Here is a 22,574-nt window from a genome sequence, read left to right as displayed (position 1 = left end):
CAGAGCTCCTAATTCCTTGGAGTTTCCTAGGTGATAGGAGCATCTTTTGTTCTAATGAGGTGACTTGTTAAGTTCCTGGGTTGGGGCTGGTCATCAGAAAGACCAAACCATGATTAGAAGCCTAGAACTTTCAATCCCACCTTCCATCCTCCAGGAAGGAGAGCAAGACTGCAGATTGAGTTAAAAATTGATCATGGGGGGCTGGGCGCAGTGGCTCACACCTGTAATCCCAGAACTTTAGGAGGGCAAATCACCTGAGGTCAGGAGTTTGAGACTAGCCTGGCCAACATGGTGAAACCCCGTCTCTACTAAAAATACAAAAATTAGCCAGGGGTAGTGGCAGGCGCCTGTAGTCCCAGCTATTTGGGAGGCTGAGGCAGGAGAACTGCTTGAACCAGGGAGGTGCAGGTTACAGTGAGCCGAGATTGTGCCACTACATTCCAGCCTGGGCAACAGAGCAAGACTCCGTCTTGGAAAAAAAAAAAAATGATCATGGGCCGGGTGTGGTGGCTCACACCTGTAATTCCAGCACTTTGGAAGGCTGAGATGGGTGGATCACTCGAGGTCAGGAGTTTGAGATCAGCCTGGCCAACATGTTAAAACCCTGTCTGTACTAAAAATACAAAATTAGCCAAGTGTGGTGGTGCATGCCTATAATCCCAGTTCCTCAGGAGGCTGAGGCAGGACAGTCACTTGAACCTCGGAGGCCAAGGTTGCAGTGAGCTGAGATCATGCCACTGTGCTCCAGCCTGGGTGACAGAGTGAGGCGCCATCTCAAAAAAAAAAAAAAAAGGCCAAGTGTGGTGGCTCATGCCTGTAATCCCAGCACTCTGGGAGGCCGAGGCAGGCAGATCATTTGAGGTCAGGAGTTTGTGACCAGCCTGGCCAACACGGTGAGACCACCGTCTCTACTAAAAATACAAAAGTTAGCCGGGTGTAGTGGCAGGTGCCTGTAATCCTAGCTATTCGGGAGGCTGAAGCAGGATAATCGCTTGAACCTGGGAGATGGAGGCTGCAGTGAGCCGAGATTGTGCCACTGCACTCCAGCCTAGGCAACAAAGTAAGACTCTGTCTCAAAAAAAAAAAGATCATGCCTATGTGATAGTCTCCATAAAAATCTCTGAACTCTGGGGTTCAGAATTTCCAGGCTAGTGAACACATCCACATGCTGGGAGGGTGGTGTACCCCAACACCACAGAGACAGAAGCTTCTGCCCTCAGGACTGCTGGACCTTGCCCTAGGTACCTCTCCAACTGGCCGTTCACCTGTATCCTTTATCATATCCTTTACAATAAGCCGGCAAACTTAAGTATTTCCCTGAGTTCTATGAGCCATCATAGCAAATGATCGTGCACAAGGAGGATATTGTGGGAACTCCTGATTTGTAGCTGATTGGTCAGAAGCACAGGTGACAGCCTGGACTTGTGAGTGGCATCTGAAACGTGGACAGTCTTATGGGACTGGGCCCTTAACTAGTGGGATCTGATGCTAACTCCAAGTGTCAGGAAAGTTAGAGAACTGGTTAGTGTGGGAAAAATCCACACATCTGGTCACAGAAGTGTTCACCGTCAGTGAAGAGAAAAATAGTTGGTTTTTCCCATATAATTAGTCTCTTCAGTAAAAGCCAAAATACAGTCGTTTTAGCCAAGAATAAATTTTTTTTGTATGGTTTAACCAAAATAATAGTAACAAATGAAATAAACTAATTCATTACAACTGGCCTCTCCGTGGCAAGCAGTGGAGCAGGATCAAGGAATCAGGGTCAGAGAGTGCAGGTGCTGAGGGTGATGCTGACAGGTGCAGGGGCAGCCACCGTGACCCAGGGCATGGCCCAACAACATGGGGTGTTGGGGGCACCATGGCAGACCTCGCAGTAGGCCTCACAGATAATTCTACTTTGTTCACTTCACAATAACCCCCAAGTAAGTATTACTATGTCAACTTACAAAAAAATGGAATAATCTAACAAGTACTTTGCCCAAATTCCCACAACTACCAAGTAACAGAGGCAGAATTCACACCCAAGGCTGACGATAATGTGTGTGTTCTTCCTCACAGACCCCTTTACGTAATGAGAGGATTTCCTTTCCCCGGACTCTATCACCTGTGGACAACCATGCAACTCAACAACCCTCCCAGAGACCTGGTTTTTAGGTAACCACACAGGAAATACAGAGAAAGAACAATTTAAAATGTCAAGTCTATTACCTCTTACACCCAAGAAAGAGTCTACCAGTTTCTCCAAGAGGCCACTGACAAGTACATACCATGACATCTGCTTCCCTTGTGGCGTATCGAAGATTTGGATCTAGCCAGTACATTAGAGATTTAACCTGCTCGAAATTCAGGAAGAGTAGGAATACCAGGAACAGGAAGTAGAGCACACTGAGTCCTGAGAGAAACAAAAACATGCTGAAGTTCAGAAGAGATCCAATAGTCAGACACACACGATACAAATTAGACTCGAATGGCATTGCCAAAACCAGACACCGAGATTGCAGCACAGCCTGTCAAGACTCCTCTTATAATCTAGGATTTCCCTTGATGAGGCAGTCTGATACACAGTCCTAATTCAGATTGAGAGGGGTCAAGAAAACCATCTCTGAGAAACTGATGCTAACTTAGACTGAGACTTGAAGGATCATGAGGCAAAGGATGTGCGGGGTGGGTGTGAGGATTGCACGCAACATTCAGGTAGAGAACAGTGTGCAGGTCGGTTTCCGAAAAGAGAAATGTCTAGGACCCCGTATGTGGCTAGAGCACTGGCAGAGAGGGGAACGGAGCAAGGCGGCCCTGAAGTGACCATCAGGGCTTAAAGGCCACGGCCAACATTTCAGATATGATTGTAAGTTAAGTGGAGAAATAAGATGATCTAGGTAACATTTTAAAAAGCCAACTAAGTGGACTGGAGGAGGGCAAGGCTGGGTGTGGACAGTACTACTGGTGTAAGGTTCAAGAGGTAGCCCAGGGCCACTTATTTGAGACTTACACTCCACATTACCCCATGTAGGAATTATTTTATTGTTCTATCATCTCATAATTGCTATCCTAATAATCACTATGTGTCATTTAAAAAAGAAATGTTAACAATGCACTTTTAGAAGGCAAAAGCCTGTCCAAAACATTTTAGAGAGATTTCAGAAACGATCACCAGGGGTTTTGTGGTTTCTCTTTCTCTTGAACCTGCTGGAATTAGAACGTTTATGTGGGACATTTAGAGACCGTGATACAAATGACCTTGGATCACAGCATCCATCCAAACTTGGCTCAGCACTAATCTCCAATGAGCCACTCCAGAGGAGGGCACGTCCGTGGCTGGAATGAAATCCACTGCAAGCGCTATAGTGCCAGGCCTTCCAATGGGCACCCCTCTCCCAGGCCTCACGGAGTTCAAGGGAGGCCTGGGTGGTATGTGGCCAGCCCATAATTGTGCATCCTAGGGCCCAGGGAATGCACATTTTTTACGCAAGTTGATATGAGAATTGCCTTCAGTTTGCACTTATGCACCATCCATTTTTTTTTAACGAATTTTCACCACAAATGCCCACTATACTTTTTAATAATTATGATCCTCTTGAATAATTCCATTAGGACAGAAAGAATCTGTGGTGCAGGGATTCTCAATCTGGAGTTCTCGGTTGGGCTTCAAGGTCTGTGAAGCCCTGGACACTATATGCAGAACTGTGCATGGTGAATGTCCATGGGTGCATGCATAGGGAATGGGTCTATCTAGAGGTCTCATCGGATTATCAAAGGGATCCATGCTCCCAAAAGGCTCTTAAGAAGGAAATAAAACTGCTTATTACCTACCATAGATCATTTGAAATAGGAAGAATTCAGTTGTGTCCAAATAGCTGAAAATAACTTAAAACTTCAAACAGCACTATTAAATCAACGGGAGGTATGTATATTATAGCCAGGAGTATCTTTTTGAAAATGTAAATGGAATCAGGTCACTCTGGGAAAAACCCTCCCGTGATTTCCCCCTGCCCTTCATGCCCTGCTCTTTACCCTGGCCCACAGTCCCCATGATTACATCTGTGCCCGATGACTCTCTGACTTCTCTCCTACTCTTCTCCCAGGGCTCACTATACTTGGGCCACACTGGCCTGGAAGTGGTTTCTAGCTGTGGGTCATTTTAGCAGCTTTTCCCCTTGCCTGGGATGCTCCCCTCCCCCAGAATCTTTGCAGGCTTGAATCCTTCTTTGTATGACAGTTTCAGACTTGGCATCACTCCCTCAGGCCTCCCATCACTCCTCAAGCGAAACCAGACACCAGCTCCTGTCACCTCCCCTGGTCTTAACTAGCTTCCTAATAACTTCAGATAGCTGATATTTTTTTGATTACTGATTTGTGTAATAGTTTGTTTACTAGCTGTCCTCTGTCTCCAAGTGGAAGGGCAGCTTCTTGAGGGCAGGCTCCTGTCTGTCTGGTCTTCCCTGGTGGCCTCAGGGCCCAGAGCAGCACCTGTCACACAGCTCACTCAGTGAATGGCTGCTGAGTGAAAAGTTCACCAATCAATTCAAAGAGACTAAGAGTTACCTAGAAGCTCTGAAGGCTGAAAGGAAAATAGGCAGCCTTCAGCAAAATAGCAATTTCTTAGAGTTCTTGAACATTTTTACATAAGATTACATTTTCCAAACCTAAAATAATTCATTTGGTGACTTATTTAGGCCAGATGAAGCCAATATCCAAAGTTTTGCAGATGCATTTTTAAATCCATTTAGGTGATTTCACTATTTAGACTACAAAATCAAGTAAAAATAAGACATCCAATATTTATATGCTTATTTGTAACCCTTAGTTCAAATTAGGGTTCTTTGTCAGAAGTCTTTCTCATTCATAACACTGAAGAAATTGAATTGCTTTGTTTTCATTCCCTTCTAGGTGCTCACAAGACAAATGTGCTCATAGTAGGTACTTGGGCTTGCACTAGTAAAAAGCAATATGAAAACACATAAAGGAAACAAGAGATATTTGCTTAAGGAAAACAAGAGATATCTGCTCAAGGAAAACAACAGATATTTGCTTAAGTCAAATCCTGTGTACATTAAGAGACAACAATATAAGGAGGCATGTGGAGTTGAAACAGTTCATGTGTAAGAGAATTTAAGTCATCATCAACACTTTATTTTGTGTCAAATAATTTTAAGAAAACATGTATATTAGGAACATCAAAAAGTAAAAAGCTAGAATAAAGTTTTAACTATTGAGAGTGGCAAGTAAAAGTCTTAAAGTGATAAACAGAAAAAAAGATTAAAAAAATAGAATATTCTTTTACATTGCTAATGTAAACTCACCAAAAACCATTCGCCATAAGGCTGGATGAGGTCGAGTGAATGGACCTGCAGATAAATAACATTATAAAGTTAGAATGAACTGGTTTCAGAGAAGGCTAAAACTTAAGGTGCTACTGATCTCCATACACATAACAAGAAGAAAAAACTCTCTACTGTTAAAAGTTTTTTTTTTTTTTTCTACATAAACACTTTGAGGTCAAAGTTTGGTTGAAATGTTTTCTCCACATTATAACAACTGTCACCACAATCATCACAGGCACCACTCCCCACAACAGAGATTTTTTTAAAGCTTTGTCTTGAGAAGTCAGAACATAATTTCCCATGGAAACGATGTTGTAATAGTGAGTGGGTCACCAGGCTAGGCTTAAGTGTGTGTGATACATATTGTACCTTAACAAGTAAAATGTCCCAGCTGCCCAGGAGGTCCAGGGAAAGAGGTTCTGGACAGCACAGTCATCATCATGTGTGTGCGTTTGCGTGTGTGTGTGTGTGTGTGCATGTGTATGCGTGTGTGCGGCGTGCACGTGTGTGTGCGTGTGTATGCGTGCGTGCGTGTGCGCGCGTGTGTGTGTGTGAGACAGAGAGACTGAAAAATAACAGAGGAAAAAGAAACACCATATGGCTTTTGATTATGACCTGTGCTGACAAAACACCTCTGACATGGCAATCCAGTTCAGACACATGCAGATTCCACACAACAGAAACAAAAGTCTCATAGGACAAAACTTTCCCTTACGACAAGTGATACGTCAATACTTTCTCTTTTTTCATTAAAAAAGCAGAAGAGGGAGAAGAAAGCAAGCTGAGCCTTGACCTTACACCTCACAGCTATGGAAAAGCACCATTCTGGTGAGTCCCTGTTCTGTGCGGGGCTGCCAACACTTTGAACAGCCTTCCTACACTTGCAGAATTTCCAACTTTATGAATCCCATGTCCCCAGGAGAGACACCAGAGCTTGTTTCCCAGCCTTCTTTATAGGTAGGGCTTGGTGTGCAGTGGCACTTGTGCCAGGCTTGGCCTCAGGAGCTAGTGACAGTAAAGGGAGTAGGCACAGCTCTCCTCTCTCTCTGTTTCTCTCGCCCTGGCCAGTAGGGGCAGTAGGCAGGTGGTGGCCATCCAAAGTGGCACTCCCTTAGAATCCATTGCAGAAGTGACACTGCGGCAGACCATAGCCCACGCTTGCTGGAGTTTCCTCCTTAGAACAGTTCTGGGGGTGGTGCCTGTTTCTGGAAGCTCAGACTATGGCTGGTTTCCAAGCAAGCCTATGACACTGCGAGCCACTCCTAGTCTTTAACAGGCTCTTTAATGAGCACAGTCAGCTTCTGTTGCTTGCAATCTTGAATTCTATCTGAGGCAAACATTCCACTGTAATTTTTATTCCTGAATTCATTCTAAAATCATCTATATATTCTTAAAAAGACCACATTGAAGCATATTTTAACTACTTTCTTTTGATGAGTCAAGTTCTTATTACGAAAATCAGTTACAAGTACCCCCCACCATTCAAATCTATCAGTTCCTAGGTGGCAGTTTGGATGGTGAGTTTGGTTCATGAGAGACTCTGCTTTATCCAAATGCGTTTGCGTTTGGTTCCTGCGTTTTGGATGGCAGGTAGTGAGAACTCAGATGGTTAGGGGTTTATTGAAAATTCATCTAAATCTGTTTGATTTCTGAGTTCTAATAGTGAGGGCTCAGACAGTGAGGAATACCTATATTCCTTTTCAAAATCAGCTGCTTCTTTCTCAGAAAGTCAGTGAAGGTTATAAACCAGGATCCCCCGCCAGGTAATGTGACACCGTCACCTTTTGTCAAGTCATTGGGAAACTCATGGCTACAATTATCATCTTTTAAGTTATTTTCACTTCCAAATGCTCCTCTTTACTCATGGTAGGCGATAGCTCTTGACTCGTCACCATAAGTGACTTCTGTATTTTGGTGGCTGCCTGGCTTACCGATATTACTTCATCTATAACATTAACCTTTTAGACATAAAATGGGACATCAGGTTTCTGTATAGTTTCCTCTTATAAGGTTCAACTCTAAAACTGTATGACCTATTATTTGGCTTGTGACAAAATCAGCACTTAAAAATCCTATAATGTTATTCTCAAGAGCAATCATAATGACAAGAGTCAGCAGTACCTTCCTGAGCACTTACTATGCACCAGGCTGTGGAATGAGACACCCCCATACAGTGTCACAAGGACTCAGTGACAAAGGTGTCATAATTACTCCCACTTTACAGATAAGGGTACTGAGGCAGAGGAACCTGCTCGGGGTCATGCAGCTCATGGAGTCCACCTTAGTTCCATCAGAGCCTCCTGTGTCAGCAGGCTGAGTCGTGAGGAGCACCTGGGGACTTTCCTATGAACTTTCACAGAACTGGGTCGGCTCAGGAAGAGGAGAGGGTTACAGAGGGTGTCTGAGGGTTGAGCCCGGACTGGTTTCAGAACCAGGAGAGTGAGGGGAAAGAAACAAGCTAGGAGTGTTTAGAGCTGATGCAACAGGGGGTAAGGCATGGCGCAGGCTTTACTGTAATGTGGAACTGATAAGCAGGCTCAGGAAAAGCAAGACCAGGGAAAGGGCAGGGAACTGATAGCTCTAGAGATAAAAGCCAGGGACCACCCTAATCCAGGGAGGTGGGAACCACTGGTAACTTTTGCCTACAAAAGGTGAGATAAGGCCCTGGAACATAAGGTGACCCTTTCAGTAACTAACTTCAAAACCCAGTCTAGGTTTGATTTCAACCATCAAATCTGCCCCCCAGCAAGTGTGAGCCTTGTCATAACTGCCCATTGCCTCCTGAGAAGAAACTGAATTTTTTAAAGTGGTATTTTAAAAAGTACATTTTAGTAGCATTATATACTAACAGTGCAATCTTTACTGTCAGACAACAGTACTGCTAAAAGTATCATTTTACTTTAAAAAAAAAAATCGAGGATGAGGCTGGCGTGGTCTAGATTATAAATCCTGATACTTATGCTCACTAGGTTACTTGCACCTGGCTACTCCAGTCAAGTCACCTTTGCAGAGCCTAAGGGTGTATGTGCCAGGGGTGGGGACACAACTGAGGAGGAGCCCCGCCTTCCACAGCATCACTGGCCCGGCATGAGCCCCACCTGTAGCATACTGTGAACCTTCATGTCATCTCAATGCCTTCCCCACAGATCTTATTTCCCAACAGACTATTGACTACTTTCTCAGTGGTCTTGTAAAGGCAGGCTTCCGTTTCCTCTCTGATCATTGTTATGGTTCTGAGGTTATTAGAAGGGCTCAGCCTCAGGGCTGCTTTCCACAGGAGTTCCTACTCCTTATCTGTGCTTTATATGGGATTTGATAAAAGCTGCCTAGGAGAATTTGGATCTGTGGTTTGGTTACTTACTCTCTTACTTATGTTGGAGAATTGGAGAAGACTTCTTAGGGCAGTGGTGCAGCAACAAACGGTGGGTTTTGGTTTTCTTATGGGGACACTTAAAAACTATGTGTTTTATTTATCGTTCCTTCCACCTAGAACACATCATTTTTTCTTTTTTGTTTTTTTGAGACGAGTCTCACTCTGTCACCTAGGCTGGAGTGCACTAGCACGATCTCAGCTCACTGCAGGCTTCGATCTCAGCTCACTGCAGGCTTCGTAACCCAGATTCAAGTGATTCTCCTGCCTCAGCCACCCTAGTAGCTGGGATTACAGGCATGTGCCACCACACCCAGCTGATTTTTGTATTTTTAGTAGAGACAAGGTTTCACCATGTTGGCGAGTCTGGTCTTAAACTCCTGACTTCAAGTGAACCACCCACCTCAGCCTCCCAAAGTGCTGAGATTACAGGTGTCAGCCACTGCGCCTGGCCTAGAATACATCATTTTCAATCAGATATTAAGAGCAAGGTTAATTCCAAAAGAAATAGAAACCAAATGTCTTCATCATGAGAAGAGCTAGCATTTTAAAATCTACGTCAGAAATTAGAAAATAAGATCATTGCCTGACTCACCAGAAACAGTTATACCTATAAAAAATTAAGTTCACAGGACTTCACCTTAGGGAAATATAATTATTTTAATAAAAATCAGACATTGCCTGTCGAACAGCTAACATTTGTATCCTCAGGCCAGAGGCCCCCTGGCAGACCCTGTTAGTCAGCTTCTCCTTTTAATTATTATTAGTTAGAGTTCTTCTAGGAAAATTTGAGAAGGTGAAAAAAATGATCTCTAGGCAACTTTCAAACTTAAGGAAAAGAAAATTGATTGACTGATTGATTGATTGATTTGAGATGGAGTATTGCTCTGTTGCCCAAGCTGGAGTGCAGTGGCGCAATCTCGGCTCACTACAACCTCCGCCTCCCGGGTTCATGCAATTCTCCTGCCTCAGCCTCCTGAGTAGCTGGGATTACAGGCATGCGCCACCCTACCTGGCTAATTTTTGTATTTTCAGTAGAGACGAGGTTTCACCCTGTTAGCCAACCTGGTCTTGAACTCCTGACCTCAAGTGATACACCCGCCTTGGCCTCCCAAAGTGCTGGGATTACAGGCGTGAGCCACTACACTGGGCTGGAAAATTTTTTTTTTTACAAAAAGTAGTGAAGCAGGGGACACAGGATGGAAGGAGAAAGGAACTTTTTGTTTTTAATTTAGAAGATGGTGACCTTTTGGACCACTTTTAAACATCAAGGAGACATGATTACCATTATCTTAGCAAAGAGAAGTCAAAGGACACAGAAGGACAAACAATGATAAACTCAGGAAAAATAAGAAATACTAGTTTTTCACTCTCCTCGAAGACCGTAAAAAAGTGCTGAGTGCAGCCGGGTGTGGTGGCTCATGCCTGTAATCCCAACACTTAGGGAGGCCGAGGCAGGCGGATCACCTGAGGTCAGGAGTTCGAGACCAGCCTGGCCAACATAGTGAAATCCCGTCTCTACTAAAAATACACACACAAAAAAAATTAGCTGGGTGTGGTGGCATGCACCTGTAATCCCAGCTACTCAGGAGGCTGAGGCACAAGAATTGCTTGAGCCTGGGAGGTGGAGGGTGCAGTGAGCCGAGATTGTGCCACTGCACTCCAGCCTGGGCAACAGAGTGAGACTCTGTCTCAAAAAAAAAAAAAAAAAGGGCCGAGTGGTGTTTCTCTTGCAGACAACAAAAGGAAAAAAAGAGGGCTTGTTCTGTGAACATTTTTTCCAGGTGGATTTATTATTTAATTCAGCATATATTCATGAGAAGTTACTGTGGGCCAGGCACTTGAAGTACAGATAAGGCTAGGCTGGTTTTGGGGGCGTGGTAAGGTGGAAAGGGGATGAACATCAGTTAAAGGGAGTTCTCAGAAGCAGGAAATGTATGCCAGAAGGTCGCCCGTTGAAAGAAATCTCCAGCCAACTGGAGACTCAAATAGGTTTCTAAATTTCACTCCAGTGATACGGTGGTATAGTTAAAATTATACATACACTTGAGTGTCAGTTGCTATAATGGGATGAAGGTAGCAATTAAAACATTTTTGTAAGGAAGCCAAAAGAGAATGAAGAGGAGAACTGAAGAGGCAAAGAGGGCAGGAGAGAAGTGTAAAAGCGGACATCAGACCCTCTCCTTCCCCTGCTCTCACTGCCAGCCCTCTCCCTCCACATCTGCTTATGGAACTGAATGAAAGAACTCTGGGACCTAATCCTGCCACTCACCCTGTTGATTGTCACACAAAATTTTGTTTGAGTGTCCACTCCTCTGCCATATAGCTCAGGGGTGGATTCTAAACCAGCGGAGGTAATCCTAGTCCCCTGTCATTCTTCTAGCCAACAAATATCTGTTGAACACCTACTCCTCTAAACACTATAAATTTCTGTCCTTGGAACTGGTTGAGAAGAGACATGTGGCCCAATCCTAGTCAAAGACATGTAAGTGTGCTGGAGGATTGCTAGAAAAGGGGTCTCTACTCAAGTAAAGACACACGAGAAGAGATGATCTCTTCATCTGCTGGCCATTGCTTGCCACTACATGGCTGGCACTACAGGAGCTGTCTCAAGGCCAGCAGGGCAGACTGCAGCCTAGAAGATGGCAGAACAGAAAGGGGTAAAGAAGCTGGGTCTTCACAGGTCACTGAGCTGCTGAATAAGCCAGTCTGCCAACTACCCTATCTCAGAACATCTTGTTATGTAAGAAAATAACGAATTTCCTTAGTGTTTAAGCCATTTTGAAATGTGTTTTCTATCACTTGCAGCCAAAAGCATCCTGACTATTATAAAACCCTATGGAGAAAGTAAGAGGTCTTTTTTGTTATTTAGACTCTACAAAAAGAATCACAAGGCTCCCTTCCTGTAGAAGTTGACCAAGTCTACCACATAGATAACATACATGAACTCACACATACGTGATGAGACAAATGGACACAATCCACTTTTGGCCTATACACAGACGTGCAGGGCAGCATTTACCAGGTCAAGGATAAATGCATTTCAAGTTGCCAAAAAATTGTTCCGGACATGCTATCCACTGCAGGCACTTCCCCAAAACTGTCTGTGAAGGAGAGGGCAAGTTTGGGCTGCATTTTTCCTATTCATTTTCATTACTTGATTTGAGAATATGTGCCAAGGGTGGGGAGAATGGAAAATAAGGGGACAAGACTGAGTGTGAAGGGGCATGTACACTCCACTCACAGAGACAGCCGTTCAGCATGGGCTCCTGGGGAGGCCTGTGGCCTGAGAGCAGGCTCTAATAGGGGAGGCCACGCACCTCAGGGGCACCCTGCCCAGGGCCCTCCCAACTCCCCACCATCTCCACTGGCACCTTCCAAAGCCATCCCTAATTTGAAAATATTCAATAACATTCTTTCATGTGGAAAAGTTAGTTTTACTACTCCTAGGTAAGGTATGAATAAACAGATCTTTAGAAAACAAACAAGGTAAACACAGTATGTTTGCTATATACACATGGCTTCAAGAGAATCCAAGTCCTCCCTTTGCTGACTGATGTCCCAATCCCTCCTGCACAGGACACTGAATGGCCATCCTCCTTGTTTATACCTTCTATACCTATCTGAAACCTTATTTTTGGCATGGTCCGCCTTTCGGTGAAGTGTGTGTGTGTGTGTGTGCGTGTGTGTGTGTGTGCCCGGGAGGAGGAGAAAGGATGGTAGGGCAGAAATAGAGTGGAAACAGGAGACAGTAGGAAGGCTCAGATCAATGTGTCAGCTCCTGCCAGTCACAGACAACACATGGGCAATGGAGGAGCATCAGCTCAGTCACCACCCACCTCCTTTGTGGGATGCAAAGCATGCTAGGTCCAGGCCAACTAAGATCCCACCCTGGGGGAAAAGACAAGCCAGAGACTGACAGAAAAAAAGAGAAACAGGAGGAGACAGAAACATATTATGGAGAAAGCCAGAGATAAAGCACATCACAATGGACCTAATATGAGATATGACCAGAGCAGCACTGCGGAAGGGAAATGCACAGCTGGGGCCCTGCCAGCAGGCTGACATCAAAGGCTGGGGGACATGGTGGCACGTTTCAACCTTCTCACTGGTAAACCGAGCTGGCTGAACTAGATGAGCTCTGTGGTTCCTCCTCCCTTTGTGTGTATCACAAAGTCCATGCAGCCAGGATAAGAAAATCGAGCTTCAGTTTTATCTTTCCAGAATCAAAACAAAAGCACAGTCCCACAATGAGAGATTGAGCAGCTGAAGTCAACTTTGAAGATTAGAGGACTTCATTGGGGAACAGAGGCAAAGCCAGAAGAAATCACACAAAGTGTTACATCAAATAGATTTAATCCCCTAACCTTCAGTGCCTTTGGTACCTCAAGAAAAACATCTGCTAATGAAGCCCCAATACTCAGCTCCCGCTAAAGACTTAGAGAAGGGACGGCTGTAAAAATCACAGCTATTGAGAGACTAATCTTTTAGAATCCTCACACTTCTAAAACAGCTCTGGGCTCAGAAACAGCAAATTTTTCATAAGGAGCCAAAAAGAAACCTTCAAAGCCATGAAAAAGTAACCCTTGAGAACTAAGCAACAAGTAACACAGGTCAAGGAAAGCTGAAGACTTGAAGAACAGACCTGATACCTTTGCACTGATCAGTTTCCTGAGGACATATGCATGTATCATGCTCTGATTAACTGATAAGGGAACAAAAAGACAGGATAGAGGACATAAGAGAAAAGTAGGAATAGAGGGCACAGACCAATAATGGTCATGGCATTGAGTGATGACAAAGAAGGAGGCAGCAGATCACAGGATACAGAAGGCAGAATGGCTGAGGGGAATGGGGAATAAACTGTCACTACCATCTGAATAGTCACCTAGTCATGTTTTAGAGGCTCCAAATGTCTGCTTTGGTGGTGGTCAGCCTTGTGTTGGTATGTAACCTGAGACAGAGTTCGCCATTTCCTTGCTTTGAGCTGTATTCTTAGGCCACCTTTGTACGGAAAGTGCTCAGGGAACCCACCCTTGGCTGGCAGCTTATGCCATATACAATACGGCACTCTTGAATGAGAGGAGGGTCTACATAAGACCCAAGCACTCCTCTAACCTAAAATTCGACGAGAGGGAAGGGAAAGTTGGCAAATAGCCAAAAAGCAGTTTGAAATCAGGGATTTTTTTCGGCAAATTTGATAGCAGGAATCCCAGCTGCTCAGACAGCTGAGGATGGAGGATTGCCTGATGCCAAGCGTTTAAGACCAGTCTGGGCAACATAGTGAGGCCCCATCTCTATCTACAAAAAATATAAAAAATTAGCTGGGTGTGGTGCTGTATTCCTGCAGTCCCAGCTGCTCAGGAGGCTGAGGCGGAAGGATTGCTTGAGCCCAGGAGTTTGAGGATGTCGTGCCCTATAATCACACTTGTGAATAGCTATTGCACTCCGGCCTGGGTAACAGAGCAAGACTCCATCTCTAAAAATTTTTTTTAAAAAATTAAAAATTCTATAGCAGGGTCAACACCCCTTTATTCCATGAATTACCCATATTATGCACAACTTGTCTTTATACCGTGATAATTGTGCATTACCAGAACCATCAATCCTTATGGAAAAGCCAAACTACATTTGACATATCTGCAAAAGGTATGCAGATTTTCATTAAAAAATTCTTTTTAACCTAAAAGCTTGAGTGGTTGGAGAGCTAAACTCAGCTCCCAAATAACTTGGCTATGTAGAACAATTCATTCTCTGAGAGTTCAGAGTCATGGTTTTATCAGCATGATTATTATGCTAGTCTGCTACATAATAAAACCACTACGTTCTCGTAAACACAGTGCTACATATGAGTCTGCCTCCAGAGCGATGCTCCTAACTACGATGGAAAACTCAGGTTATTATTATTATTATTATTATTTTGAGACGGAGTTTCACACTTGTTCCCAGGCTGGAGTGCAATGGCGTGATCTTGGCTCACTGCCACCTCCGCCTCCCAGGTTCAAACGATTCTCCTGCCTCAGCTTCCCAAGTAGCTGGGATTACAGGCAGGTGCCACCATACCTTGCTAATTTTGTATTTTTAGTGAGATGGGGTTTCTCCATGTTGGTCAGGCTGGTCTCGAACTCCTGACCTCTGGTGATCCGCCCACCTCGGCCTCCCAAAGTGCTGGGATTACAGGTGTGAGCCGCCGCACCCAGCTATTTTTTCTACTCTATCTTCTAGATGACTCGTGTCTCAAAAAATAGGACAAAATTCCACTGCCAGCATCTTAGGAAGCCTGAAGGCCTTGACATGGAACATTTCCACGTAGCATCTGATAACATTCATAATGAGCTTCTTATATTACACATGATAGCCTACTGAATAGCATGAGCGGTTACAAAAGAAATGCATCTTAAAGCATGATATTTAAAACCCGAGTAGGGCTGGCCCATGGAGAATAACCCCTAAGAAAGACTGGAACAATTTCCAAACGTCATAAGTACTAAAAAAAAAAAAAAATAGAAGACAAGAGTGAGTGTTTAGAAGTGGCTATGGCAAACAAGTAGAGAATATTCTAGTGGAAAGGTACTGAAAGGGAATAAGAAAAAAGAAAACAACTTTTAAGGAAGAATTTGGAGGAAACGGATGAATTGTGAGCATGGCAGAACACCAAATTTGCTTTTCAAACAAAAGCTTTGCCTCACTCACTCCATAATCATGATGGGGGTAAAATTCACAGAAATCATTGTCTTTTTTTCCTGCTGATGAAAATTCATATCCTAAATGCATAATCAGCAAAGTTTATGGTGATAAAAGATCACTTGGGACAACTTATTTAAGTAATACTCATTACAGCATTGACCCCGTCCTTAGCAAAAAGGAAGAACTCAGCAGTAATGGAGTATTTTATGACTCAACTGATAATAACAAAAACAGCAACAAAAAGAACCACACTTATTGAGAGCTTATAATTTGTCAGTCATGTTCATAGTGTTTAACGTGCACCCATTTAGTTAACCCTCACAACCGTACCTGTCTGCTGTCTCCATTTTATAGAAGGAAATTGAAGCATTCTCAGCACTCTTAGGAGGCTTCCCTGGGGCTAGAAGTGGCAGAATGGGCAGTCTGCCTCCAGAGCCTGTGCCCCTAACCACTACACAAAACTCAGATTATTTCTTCACTCCATCTTCTAGACGACTCACATCTCAAATAAACCAGAAAGGCACAATATAGGAGAAATGTGGTAATGCATGACATTACTTACCATTGGGGAAAGCTAACACACTGATGATAAGAAAGAAGAAAATAACAGAGAGGATGCCTCTCCAGATGTTGTCTTCTGGAACAGAGTCATCCCTGAAAATAGAAAAACAACATTGAGCATTTACTTTCAGATCCAAATTGAAAACCTAGAGGAAGGAAGACTTCCATGTTCTAAAAACTGGGGGACTGCTAGATGTATGACAGGATTGAACATAGGTTCTGAAATAAGAGATTATACAGATCATACAATAATTCTTAGATCATTATATGTCCAAATGGCACTAACAAACTAATGCTGACTGTTAATTTCATAGACCTGATTATAAAACCAGACTACATAATCAGACACACTTTACCTTCCAGTGAAGGGCACTTTTAATAGACACCTAACAATTGAATATCTGCCCAGAGGTTATAAATGTGGCCCTCAAAATGCCAGCCTGATCTTTACTAGGGTATCTGTGATGCCTCCTGGCTTAGGTAGGGAGGCCCAACATCCAATTTCCAGGCACACCAGTTTTTACTTAAGAATGGCTGCACACTGAGGGCACACAATGTCCTCATTCAGACTGACATCACATTATTGACATTGGGAATGATGATGACAACAGTAATAGCTCCCATTTATCTATCTACTGTGTGCCAGGCACTGACCAAGCAGTTTATAAACATTATCCCTAATGATCACAAGTTTGCAAAATGGAAGTATTATCAACCACATTTTACAAAATGAGGTTGCAAAAGTTCAGAAAGATTAAGTAACTTGTCTGAGGTCGTGTAGGTAAAACGTTGCTAAGTTGGCATTCAAAACCAGGTCTGCTAGACACTGAAGAAAATGATTGTTCCCCCCAAGCCAAGCTGTCTCATGAAAAAATGATCCGTCATCCTAAATCAGCCTGACTTATGTTAGAGGCACAGGGTTGGTATAAAAGACATTGACAGGACACACAATATGTAGGTTATAAATTAAAAGCAAGGCTGAAATTAATAACTGTTGCATGGGAAAAGAAGGCTGATTCTGTAACTCCTACTTTATAATAAATATATTCTGGAAGATTCAAAAAATTAAAATTAAAGATTCAAAAAATTTTTAAAAATACTGGAATTGGAGAATTAAAAAAACAAATGAACCTCAAAACAAAACAAAACAATCAACAGTCATGAAGTGGTAAATTCACATGGCAAAGAAATCAGTAACAAAATTGAAGGAAAAGAGGTAAACTTGGGGAAAAAAATTTATAACTCATATCAAAAGACTAATTTCCTTAATATGCAAAGCATTTTCCCCAAAATCAACTAACAGGAAGAACAACAAATGAACACAGAAAAACAAACAGAAAAACGGGCAAAAGATATGAAGTTTGTTCACAAAGTAAAAAAATCTAAATAGAAAAATGGGCAAAGCATATGAAGAGTTTGTTCAGAGAGTAAAAAATCTAAGGCTCTCAGAAGTGAAAAGATGGTCAGCCTCACTCATGGTAAGTTAAAATAGAGCCCATTTTTAAAATCTACCTTATTGATAAAGGTAAAACTTTAATGACTGAGCTGGGGAGGATATGAAGAAACAGGTAAATAGGCATGTTCATACAATGCTGGTAGCAGTATAAATAGATCACTTTTATGGAGGGCAATTTGGCAATATTTTAAGTCTACAAATGCATATGCTCTGTGACTCAGCAATTTTACTTTCAGGTATTTATCCTTTAGATAAACTCTCATTCATGCAAAAATGACATATATCCCAGATTGTTCACTATGGCATTACATGTATTCTTAAAAGTTGGAAGCAATCGAAATGTCCACCAAAAAGAGACTGAGTAAAGAAATTATGGTCCAGTCTTGCGATGGAAAGCTGGGCAGCCATTTAAAAAAACAAGGAAGCTTTTTAAGAATCAACTGATTCATAATAACTTAAAAGATATCATTAAGTAAATAAAGCAAATTGCAGAATAGTAGGTATAATAAGCAACTAGTTGTGCAAAACAAGGTGGGGGAATGTGTATGGGTATGTAGCTTATAATTTATGCTTATACCTGCATAGCACGTCATTGGAAGTCCACCCAAAAAAATGGTGACACTGGTTTTCTCTAAAGAGGAAAAATGAGGGGCTGGGGAGAAGTATGGAGAGAAGTATTCACCACATACCCTTTGATGTATCTTGGATTTCAAGCGACGTGAGTACATCATTCTCTTTAAAAACGTTAACTAAAATTTTAATTAACGGGTTATTAACCACAAATAAATGGCTATGGCAAATCAGCAAATTAGTCTCTATTTAAAATTATCTACCAATCAAAATGCTTGAAAAGGTACATCAGCACTAAATTTATAACTAAATGGGTAATACATTAGGATATAAAACCAATGAAATGGCAGTTTTGTAAATTTTGAGCAATTTTATTAGAAAAAGAGGATCAAACGGATGGCCTAGTTTCAGAGGGGGTAAAACGTTGATTAAACGGAATAAAATAGCAGTTGGGTCTGAAAAGTTGGCAGTTTTATATTTGTCTAACTAGGAAAAAATGTATTAATGAAAGACAGTGAGGTCTTTGGATAAACTGAAAACATGCAGTATGGGAAGATCAAACTTCTGCAATCAAAGATTAGGGGATAGGAGAGTGAGTTTACGAAGCCATGTGAGTCCTATCAGACTAAAGTCCCCAATGTCACACCCTACTGTGAGTTTCGAGAGCGGAGAGAGTGTCCCCACCTCATCTAGAACAGCCCCTTACCAGTCTGTGGTGGTGGTACACAAAAACAACAGAAAGCCTAACAAGTGAGGATGCCAAACTCCCCTCTGGCCACAGGGCAACCTGAGCACACAGGGCCATTCTGTAAGGTCTGGTGTGAGTCCCTCCTCTCTGAACCCCGAATAATCCAGAGACTTAACCACATGCTGAGGTTTCCATAGTTAATCATGAAACAGAACTTGGCTGCAGAGTACACATGAGTGGACCCCAAATGAGGGACAAGATCTAGTATCCATGGACGGCCACTATATTCTAGTGGCTTTGCATGTTAGTGCTCTGAATCTTCATAACACTCTAAAGCAGGAAATGATCATAATCTGCATTTTACTGATAGGGCCTGGCCCCAAAGTACAAGCTTTTTCCCCTACAGGAGGCCATACGGTGCAGTGACTGGTACAGGCTGGGGCCAGACCACCAGCCTGTGTGACCTTGGGCAGATTACTTAACCTCTCAGTGCCCCAGTTTCCTCCTCAGTAAAAAGAGGATGGTAATAGTTCTACCTCATAGGGTTGTGTGAGGATTAAATAACTTAAAACATGTAAAGCACTTAAAACAGTGCCTGGCACAGAGGAAGTGTCTGTAATTATGAGTTCACAACGTTTAAATGCCCTTCATTTATGTCCACCCATTCCTTCATCTAGTTAATACCTATCATTGGGTAGTGACTCTTTGAGGTCTGAGATGAAGAGACATGGCCCTTATTCTTGAGTGGATCAAGATAAAAAAGGACAATGAGACATTATCTTAGTATAGCCTTGCCCTGAAGGAAATGTTTTTCATATATAGGAACTGTCTCTGACAAACCCCAAAAAAGCCCAGGTATTCACCTGTGATTGGCCCCTTGGTGGGGTTGTAATTGTCTCCTACGGCTTTGTGAGGCTGCAGTGTGGTTCCTGCTTCTCAGGAAAGATCATGACTTGTGGTCTGGGCTGCCCAATCCTCATCTTGACTCTTCCTGGCCTAAGGGTACTTGCTCAACTAAGACATTTCAGTTCACAGCAACAAAAAATATGAAGACTTACAGCTTTCAGTTGTGATGCTGTGACACCACCTTGACTTCTTTCCTGGGTCTACTGCAGCTACTAACAACAAAATGCCCCAGTCTGCAGTGCCCTGAACACTCCAAAGAACTTTCACAGCTGGTGTTTTATTTAACTGTTCCACAGTTCTGGGGGGGAAGGCAGAGCCAATATTACCTTTGTTTGAAGGATGAGGAAAATTAAGCTCTTGGTTTATCTTGCCCACAGTCACACACAAATAGAGGCAGAGTGGAAGTAGATATGAGGGCTTCTGGAATGCTGGCTGTAGGTCAAGATTGCTATTATACATTCTCCAATAAGGACACAAACAGACAAGCTTAGGGAGGCAAAGTCTTCCTCGCTCTCTGCTAAACTTAGGAGGTGCTCCAGCATAGCACTGACCACATATTGTGAAAATACCAAATGTACAGATTAAAATAAGAAAGCTCCCCAGGGCACAAGTCCCACCTCATTTCCCCAAGGTAGCTCTGGTGCCTGGCACAATGCCCTGACACACAGCAGGCATCCACCTGCCATAGTAGATGGCAAGAATGAGCAAGATGATAAGACAGAGTAGGCCAGTGACTCAGGTAACATGAGGGGGGAGTCTCAGCCTGACCCACAGGGTCCACTGGCAGCGACTTCCCTCTCCCCTTGCAGAGTGTTGGCTACAGAGGGCTATTGAGACCATTAGCAAATATCTAAATTCCCAATCAAGTTTTCAAACACCTTGGCTTCTTCTGCAGAGCATTGTTTCAGCTAGGATAGGGAGCTACCCAAAGAGACAAAGTCTTAACAGCAGGAAGTATCAGGAAAGCCCTGAGTTTAAAAAAAAAAAAAAAAAGTTTGCACTCCAAAGAATTTCTGGACTCCGACTCCGATTCTGTCTCAATTTAATATTTGAGTACAGGAATTTGACCAGAGGGGTGGTAACTTCAGGAAACCAAAGCAAACTCCATTCACTTGCCTACAATCTTTTAGACAAGTCTTTCTCCCTGGGGTCAGGCAGCCAGGAATATCTAAACTTTATTACGATTCCCAAGGTTTCTAGGTTAATTGTCCCTCTCTCCCTCCCATCTTCTCCCTCATTACCTTTAATATGAGTCCTTGAAATAAAGACCTATAGGTTCATGTTTAGACGAGTCACTGTTAAGCATCATCTCTCCCAATAAAAAGTTTAATCCCAGGTTACATGGTAGACCAATGTTAAGTAGCTTAGGTGTTATCTTTAATACCATATTCATCTATTTTATAGAAAGTTATGATCCTTGTCAAGAATTATGGGTGAGATATCAACTAAAGGAAAAGAACGGTGATAAATTTTAAGTTCTTATTGAATAAATGATTTCATGTATTCAATTCATTCAGCATTTACTGGATGTCTATCCTGGGATGATTAAGATAATTGGCCTCAAGAAGCTGACACAGGAACAAATATTATGACATGTGAGATACAATAATAACAAGTATTTGGAAGGATATAAACATTTCTTCCTCTGTGCTTCTTGGAACAATTGAGAAAGGTATCCTGGAGGGGAACCATCCAAATGGATTGTGAAGGATGCCAAGGGTGGCATCATGTGTGGGCAGGAGGTGGCAGGAGGTGCCTTCCAGTCTGAGATGGCAGCCCTGCCTAGGTGTGGGACACGTGAGCTGTCAGGGCCTGCTGGGTGTTGGGTGTGCTATGTATGGAGGGAGGGATAGAGGTGGGAAAGTAGACTTACTCCATTACAAAGGACCCTGGAGTCCAGCCAGTACTTTCCTGTAGGTGACAGGCATCTACTGAAATACTGATGTCAACTACCTTTGGTGTTATCTTTCATACCATACTAATTTCATTTTATGGAAAGTCACAATCCTTGTGAAGAATTACAGCTAAGTTATCAACTAAAGCAGGAGAAAGGTGATATGTTTTAAAGTATTTATTGGATAAATGAGAATTTAAACAGGGAAAGATGGGACCATGATTTTGTCTAAAAAGATCACAGGAGCAGCACTGGAGGGAGGGGGAGCCAGGGCCTGGGAGTCAGCTATCCCAAAGTGTTGGGAGTTTGCTGAGCAAAGGCTTGGGAACGGAAAGAGAACAGTCCCGAAAGCTATAAAGGCCCAATCAGACCTGCTGAAGATAAACAAGATGGTGAACTCCAGGTTGGGAGAAACCTAGGCTAGAGGCAACGAGGACTACGAACTGTTGAACTGAATTAATTGAATTAAATGGGATGCCAGGGCTGAGGAAGCAGTGCAGGCTGACTGGACTAGTCCTGGTTTTGGGATTAGTTAAGACTGAAAAACTGTAACTTCTCTACAGAAATCTGGGGCAATAGGAATTATGTCACAAGATAAATTGTGTTACATCTGGTAATAGAACTACATCTAAAATGCTAAACACAGTTTATTCAGAACAGATGAACTTGAATTAAGGTTGCTTACTAAAGAGGAGTCTGAAAGGTGGCAGTTCCTAGGTATATAATCTCTGTGGGCTGAGGCATCATCTAAGCCAAATAAATATTTAAGTCATCCAAGTGCCCATTCACTGCAGAAGACCCCAGAGAAATATATGGCACATTTCCCCCTTTAATAAATTAGAAATCGTATTACGGACATAAAACTCTGGAAATCAGTATAAGAAAAAATATAAAACATTAAGTTCAATAAAAAATTTGATTCAAATAGTAAAAAGGGAAAAGAAATGTTAACAATCATTGATAACTGGACCTCAGGCGCAACCTAACATAATGTTCACCACCAGGGCTGGTTTAACCCTAGCCCATAATCACTATAGATGAGCACTTAACATTGCTAGTGTCAGGGAACAAGGGCATGCAGGGCTTTTGTTGCTGGGAGAGAAGGAATATGATGTATATAA

At 42.8% G+C, this 22,574-nt stretch overlaps 1 protein-coding gene across 1 annotated transcript in view; it reads right to left on the bottom strand.

The window, feature by feature from the left end:
- The window catches only part of PTDSS1 (phosphatidylserine synthase 1), a 72,657-nt gene that overhangs the window by 45,029 nt on the left and 5,054 nt on the right, over positions 1–22,574 (bottom strand). Inside the window, exons 2-4 of the mRNA XM_055286839.2 lie at positions 15,941–16,032; positions 5,301–5,345; positions 2,268–2,392 (exon numbers count right to left, since the gene is read on the bottom strand). Coding sequence (XP_055142814.1) covers positions 2,268–2,392; positions 5,301–5,345; positions 15,941–16,032 — 262 coding nt within the window. The remainder of the gene's footprint in view (positions 1–2,267; positions 2,393–5,300; positions 5,346–15,940; positions 16,033–22,574) is intronic.

The sequence above is a fragment of the Symphalangus syndactylus genome, chromosome 7, assembly GCF_028878055.3.
Source record: "Symphalangus syndactylus isolate Jambi chromosome 7, NHGRI_mSymSyn1-v2.1_pri, whole genome shotgun sequence".
Taxonomy (NCBI): domain Eukaryota; kingdom Metazoa; phylum Chordata; class Mammalia; order Primates; family Hylobatidae; genus Symphalangus; species Symphalangus syndactylus.
The sequence above is the reverse complement of the archived record's forward strand: the minus strand, read 5'-3'. Positions and strand labels throughout refer to the sequence as shown.